This window comes from Glycine max, chromosome 3 (genome assembly GCF_000004515.6).
Source record: "Glycine max cultivar Williams 82 chromosome 3, Glycine_max_v4.0, whole genome shotgun sequence".
NCBI classification, from domain to species: Eukaryota; Viridiplantae; Streptophyta; class Magnoliopsida; order Fabales; family Fabaceae; genus Glycine; species Glycine max.
In genome coordinates this window covers 35,539,733-35,546,740 of record NC_016090.4, presented here as the reverse complement: position 1 = coordinate 35,546,740, position 7,008 = coordinate 35,539,733, and the positions used below count along the sequence as shown (strand labels likewise).

The 7,008-nt window shown below is 36.3% G+C and overlaps 1 protein-coding gene across 1 annotated transcript; it reads right to left on the bottom strand.

Annotated features, from left to right (window-relative positions):
- Nucleotides 1-1,790: 1,790 nt before the first annotated feature.
- LOC100783294 (BTB/POZ domain and ankyrin repeat-containing protein COCH) lies at nt 1,791-5,467 on the bottom strand. The gene is made up of 2 exons (XM_003521088.5): nt 4,573-5,467; nt 1,791-3,348 (listed from the first exon to the last, which is right to left on the bottom strand). The coding sequence occupies exons 1-2, from the start codon at nt 5,023-5,025 to the stop codon at nt 2,338-2,340; spliced, it is 1,464 nt and encodes a 487-aa protein (XP_003521136.1). The 5' UTR covers nt 5,026-5,467; the 3' UTR covers nt 1,791-2,337.
- Nucleotides 5,468-7,008: the final 1,541 nt, after the last annotated feature.

Here is a 7,008-nt window from a genome sequence, read left to right as displayed (position 1 = left end):
GGTTAATCTTAGTTATATAATTAAATCATATATGAATTGTTAAGATTGATTAAGTGCGGATTTAACTAGCTTTTTATATATGCACAAGTAGAAATTTGTCAACCTCTCAATAAAGGCATAAATACGTATATAATATTGTCACATTAATCTTTAAAAATAAGAAAATTTTAAATAAATTACTGAAATTTTCAATTGTTCCAACTAAGTCCTTAAATTTAATCATTTATTGTCATTTTGATCCTTAATATATGTTAGTATTATCACTTTAAGCCACTTCTTTTAAAAAAAAAAAAAGGACGAATATGAGAGTTTTATATACTTTCATGGACTAAAATAGCTACTCTATTAAATTAGCAATCAATTAAAGGAGGGTTTGGAAGAGTTTATTTACAATTTTGAGTATATATATATTACAATACATATACTTGTATAAACATTTAAGTATTTTTATGAAAATTGTTTATGATATATTTCTCAGTTATTTTCAACTTGTTTCAGTCATCTCTTTAGGATAACTTTTAATTAAAAAAAGTTTATCACCTATATAAAAAATAGAAATATTTCTATTTTGATTATAAAAACAACTTATACGTGAATGTTTGTAGGATACACATTTATCTAATGAAAACTTCTTTGAGGTTTTAACTCAAACACATCTAAGTGCATATTTGGTTCATTTTATTTTAAAAAATAATCACTTATTAACAACTTTGTAAAGGACTTCTAAAAAAACAAGCTATTAATTTCTAAAAATTAATGATTTCTAAACATAAATTAAGCTATTTGTATAAATGTACTCATAATTAGATAACAAAGATTTACGAATATTTGATATAATAAGTTAAAATGAAGTGGTTTGACTAAATATAAATAATTTGAATTGTAAATAAAAAAATCAATCAAACGTTTTAAGAGTAATAAAATTAATCATTTATAAAAACTTGTTTTTGTTGTACTCTCAAGACTTACATCTGAACACATCTTACCTATAGATACACATTGTATATATATTCCGTTAGAGCATTAAAGTATTAAATACACATTAACATTAGAGATGCTGGGCATTAATTTTTCAAATATTAATGGGTTTTATTTGGGACAAATGACTTTTATGTAACATGCAGTTAAGACCCTGGATATACAACATACGTTCAAGCAGAAAATTATAGAGTAATCCCCAAGAATCTTCTGCATCCAACATCCGATGAATTTAGACAGAACATATAGTAATAATTAAAGAAATTATTAGTAATATAATATGCTTTTAGCTGTAAGTTTTATATTTTTGTTTTGTCTAAAGAGACCTAAAAAAGGCAAGGGGGGACAAGAAGAGGATTACATGGAAGGTGATAGTGCCAATTTTTTAACTTGACATGTGTGGTCACACTCATTGTTGCATTCATGCAAGACAACAAATCAATTTGTCCACAGCCACATGATTTTTATTAGAATAATTAACCCCCAAAACACTAGCCAATGGATCACTCCAAAGGACTACAAAATGCTATAAGGAAAAGAACATAATATATTAGGTGGGAGCAGAAGGGAAGGGACAGCCCTCTATGATCAGCTAACTAACTAGAAAATATATACTATGAAGGAAGAGAAATTCAAACAAATTATAAACCTTTTGAAAAATATTAAATCAGAGAAAAAACTAAAGAAATAAAAATAAAATTAAAGAAACTCCCCAGACCACAGGAAGAATAGAAGCAAAACAAAAGCATAATATAATGTAAATAAAATAATTGAGAGGGGTTATGAGAAAGTGCGGGTAGGACAAGATAATCTGAAATTGTAAAGCGATCACAATAAATAGACCGTGATATTAGCTACGGATCAGTAAATACAAATTAAGGAGTTGACAGGTGAAGGAGGATTTGAAAAGAATGACCTGCGTCTCCTCCATGCACCCTTTCGATCGTTTCACAGAAAAACAAGAATAAGAAGAAAAGAAAAAAAAAATTGAACCGATTAGATTCTCCCTGTCTCTTATCCCAATCTCCCATGAAACCGCACTTCAAATGGTGACCATTTGAAAAGCCTAAACCCCAAAAAACTAAAAAAGAGAAAAAAGAAAGAAAACCCAACAAAATACCAGAGATCCAAGGCAGAAAAATCAGAAGGGCAGTGGATACCATCTATTCCAAGTGACCAAAGAAGAGTCTTTTCTGCTCCATCCATCATCCAAATCCAATAGGGTCCCTCCATATTAATCAATTCTCCTCCTTCAAATTTTTCATATTCTCCATCGTCCGTGGCAATTGAAATAACCTTAGCTCATATATATATCAGTGATGTATGTGAAAACCTCTGATGCAGCAGCAGCAGCAGCTACTAGAAGTCATGAGAGTGGTGATGATGGTACATGTTTTGGTTCATGGCTTCTCTCTCGTCCTCAGCGTTATCCAGTCTCGAACTCATTGAGGCAGTGGCACCAAGGTTGAGATACACCAACCTAGAATCCAAGTTAAGGTTACCAATGTTGTTGTTGCCGCTGCTGCTACTGCTGTTGTTGTTGTTGTTGTGATCCTCGTTCATTGGAGGAGGGTATATAGGCGCTGCTGATGAAGAACTATGAGGACCATTGTTGTTGTTGTTAGCATTATTTCCTTCTTCCCGCGACATGACGAGAGCCGCGGATTGAACAAGCTCCAAGCACAGCCTCAGCTTATTGGGCTCAATGTGGGTCAATCCCGGGACAGCACCCTTAAAGAGAAAATCCGAGGTTAGGGTTCTGAGGATGTCTAGAGGGGTGACCCCATCGACTGTTCTAACGTTCGGGTCCGCGTGGTGGTCCAGCAGGACCGCCACCATGTCGGGAGACACCATCTCCGCCGCAATGTGGAGCGGCGTCTTCCCGGCGGGACCCGACGGGTAGTTAACGTCGGCTGCACCAAGCTCCAGTAAGGCCTTCACCACTTCCCTGCTGCAATTCTCCACTGCGTAGGGTAAGGCCAGTGCTTCATCTAAGTTAAGGCCTTCTCCCATTACCATTAGCTTCACGAGTTCCACGTCGGAGGAGTCCAGGGCGCGCCTCATTCGCCGGATTTTCTGGTCCTCGAGGTCGAGGGCCGCCGCCGCGTGGTGGTGGGGGTGATGGTGGTGGTGGTGGTGAGAAGGAACCAATGAGCGGCGTGCCAGTGAGGATTTGAGACGGAGCTCTTCGATTTTCGCCACGATGTCTATTGGGAGGTGCTTTGCTAGAACCTCTGGTGGGAGACCTGATTTTGCCACCAAGTGGGAACATGTTGCCCATAGTTGCTGCATGTCTTGCTTTCTTGATGCCAACAGCACTTTCATTACATCCTCTATTGAAGCCTTCTCTACCATGCTCGCCAGTTGTTTCTAACAAAGAAAAACATCAGAATGCGTTAGAGGAATAAACAAGAAAGAGTTTATTTGCATTGGAAACAAACACTATCATTTAAGGCAATAATACTAATATTTTGGTGGGAAGTGGTAATAAATTAATGTGCTTAAAACGGAAGAGAACAAAATGGAACGGGATGGGATGGTTGGGAAACGCAGCGTAGGAGAATTAAAGGACTCTTTTCTATATGTATTTCTTTTGCGGTGGTTAGTTCTCTTTTTCGAGTCCAAACCCAAATGAGGAAAGTGGAAGTTTGGGAAAAGTTTTCGTGCGCTTACTGTGTGCTAGACAAGACTGCTATATCACGATCTAAATATAGAAATTCCTCAGTGTGCATCGTAGAGGGTGGAAGAACTCCAATTCGAGAAACTCTATTCTATGATTTTCAGCACATGAAATCAGCTACGTGCAACTCTAACATAAACAAATACTAGTACTGGTAGTATACATAGCTTTAATTCAGCCAAAAAAAAAAAAAATCGATACCCTCATCAATCGTAACAAGCTCACGAGCTAGACATTGAAACTTGAAAGTGTGGTATTATTGCGTGTGTGGGTTTGTTGAGGGGAGAATTGAAGCAACTAGTGAAAGTCAAGGACAAAGAAATTATGGAGAGTGAAATTAATGAGAGAGAGAGAGAAGAGAAGTAAATGAAATCATCTATTCAGTCGCTGACAAACGAAAGCAATAGTGTAGCGGTGACACGAGATCATAGAATAGAACGAACTGCTGGTATAACTCCTGATGGGAAAGATTGAAGCACAAATTCAGAACCCAAAATTCTCATCCATATTACAGACCCTCTGAATAAATATAAATTATAAAAAAAATTAAAAAAATTATGGAGACATAGAAACACCCGTTCCCAGTTCCCAAAACGAGACCAGACCCAGAAGCAGTAACTGTCCGAATTCCCAAGGCCCATGAAACATACGACTGGCCACACAAAGGGTGAAAAAAAATTAAAAAAACAGTTGAGTGAGGGAGATATGATATGATACTAATATTGGTAACAACAAGGATACTTGTTTGGAAACACTTTGAAAGAAAGCTAAGGAATCAGTCTTGATATGTGGAAGCTATAACTATTAACTTAAAAGATGTGAAAAATTACATGTGAAACGTGAAACCAAACAAGAAAGAATTAGAATTAGAGAGAGAGAGAGAGGAATGTAAATAAGATGGAAAAGTGGAAAACCTGAGTGAGCAATGCGAGCGGTTCGACGCCAAAGTATCTAGCGGCGGCGAGGGTGTCGAGGGCGAGATCGACGGCGGAGGTGCAATGCGTGTGCCAGCAGCCGCGCTCGCCGCAATTGGGCCTGGCCTCGTGCTTCTGGGGCACGATGGAGACCTGGCCACTGTAGAGAAACTGGAGCATGAGGAGAAACACCTCATAGCCCACCGAGTTGACGGGGATTACCCCGGAGCGCGAGGAGTTAACGCCTCGCGGTCCGGCAGGGTCGAGGCCGCACGGCGCGTCCGGCCCACAGAAGAATTTCCTGAAGAAGAGGCTCCTGGCGGCGAGTATGCAGCGGTGCGCGTGGACCAGGCGGCCCTCCACACTGAAAGTGACGTCGCTGAAGGCCTGCCCGTTGATGAGGAGGTTGAGGTAATCAAGAGAAAGAGATCTTAGCGACTCTTCAAGGGACATGGTGATGATGGTGGTGGTGATGGTAACTGTTACTGTTGTTTGTTACTGCCTTGTTTGCTGTTCCTGATGTACTGTGTTGTCGCCTCAACGCTCTCTAGGGTTGGTGGTTGTAACTTATTGCTAAGCAAAAGCAAGAGCAAGAGAGAGAGAAAGAGAGAGAGGGATTGTTAAAGGGAAAAGGTGAGAGAGATGGAATAGTGAGGGAAGGGAGAAGGTTGGGTTCATCCGTTTTTTGTTGATGATGATGATGATGATGGTACTGTGGGTGTTGTTTTTATGGGATTCGCTCGGTGAATGGTGAATGGAGGGTCATGGTTTTGGGATGGGAAAAATTCTTGTGTATGCGTGAGTGAGGGTATTATGATAGATAGATATTTTTTGTTGGAGAGAGAGTGGGAAGAGAGAGAAACAAAGATTGCAATTTGGGTGGCTATTCTGGGCGGCTCCGGGGTTAAAAAAGGGCCCAAATATTAATTAAAAAATATAGTTTTTTTTTTCTTCTTCCTGTTCCTCCTTTTTGTATGGTGTGTGGTCTACATACATATACTGAGAGAGAGAAGTAGTAGTAGTAGTAGAGTAGAAGCATATAGTGGTGTTTAGTGAGGGGGGTGGAAGTAGAAGGATTGAAAACGATGTGTGGATAAAAAAAGTATAGGTTTAGACTTTGCTTAGATATACTAAGCTTAATCATATAAGCTGAAGTCTCTCTAAAATAGACTCATACATATATATTATAACTCTTGGGGCCTCTTGTGTTGACTGTCGCACTCTTACGCGCGCTCCCCACTTTTGGATATATATATATATATATATATATATATATATATATATATATATATATATATATATATATATAATATTTTATATAAATTTTCATTCTACTTATAATTTTTTTTTGTATTAAGATATAGGAAGTAGAGAGAGAGAGAGAGAGAGAGAGAAATGTTAAATAAGATAAGTGGTGTATGAAAAAAATAGAGAAAAGACAATGTAATGATAAAATAGTAGGAATTCGTTATTTTCTTAATTACATATTAATCATTTTCAATTTACATTTTTAGGAAAATTACAACAGTTAAACGAGTGGATAGTAACGAGTTTTGACATAAAATGAGATCATAATATTAACAATCTAAGTCTCACATTCAATCAGCGTAACTCATTATTTCAATAAAGGTATAATGTTTTTTTTTTCATAAAATCCTTGCCATCATGTTTTTTTAATAAAATCCTTGCCATCATGTTTTTTTTTTCTTCTCGGATAATATTTCTTTCCACTATGAACATTTTCAAACGGTCTTACGTGTCTCATATCATAAGATAGGCACTTGTGAAAATATATAAAATTTATTTAATATTTTTTAATTAAAAATAATATTTCTGTTTTATTCGCAGCTTTTGGTTCTTAATGATAAAAATATTCTTCCCATATATCACTATAGCGGTTGCAATATTAAAAAGAATTATATTGAAATCTATTGAAAAAATTATGGAGTCAAGTTGTATAATTTAGATCTTTGGGCCACAACCTAATTAAAAGAGAGTATAATTCTAACCGTGATTTATCAATAGAATAAACGCTATAAAAAAAATTAACCTAAGAACAAAAGGAAAAACTTTTAAGAAACTCTCAAATTGATTAATATGAATATTTTGCTTTCAAACTTACAAGAGACTCATTTATAGGTTATGCTTATCAGCCCTTGAAGTACAAACAGTGAACTTCCACTAGGCATTTTATTTTTCACTATGTTTTTATCCACACCCAAAATTTACTTCCTATTAACCCACTAACTATCATAATGAAGTAGGAAACTCAAAAACACTCAAAATTAACCTAGAAAAATGAATACATATTTGAACTTATTCTCTCACAATTAAGCACAAAAATTACATGAAAAATAGGATAATGGGTCTTAAATAACAATTCATACCATAAAAACTAATTAACTTCAACCCATGAATATTTGTCTTGTGAATTTA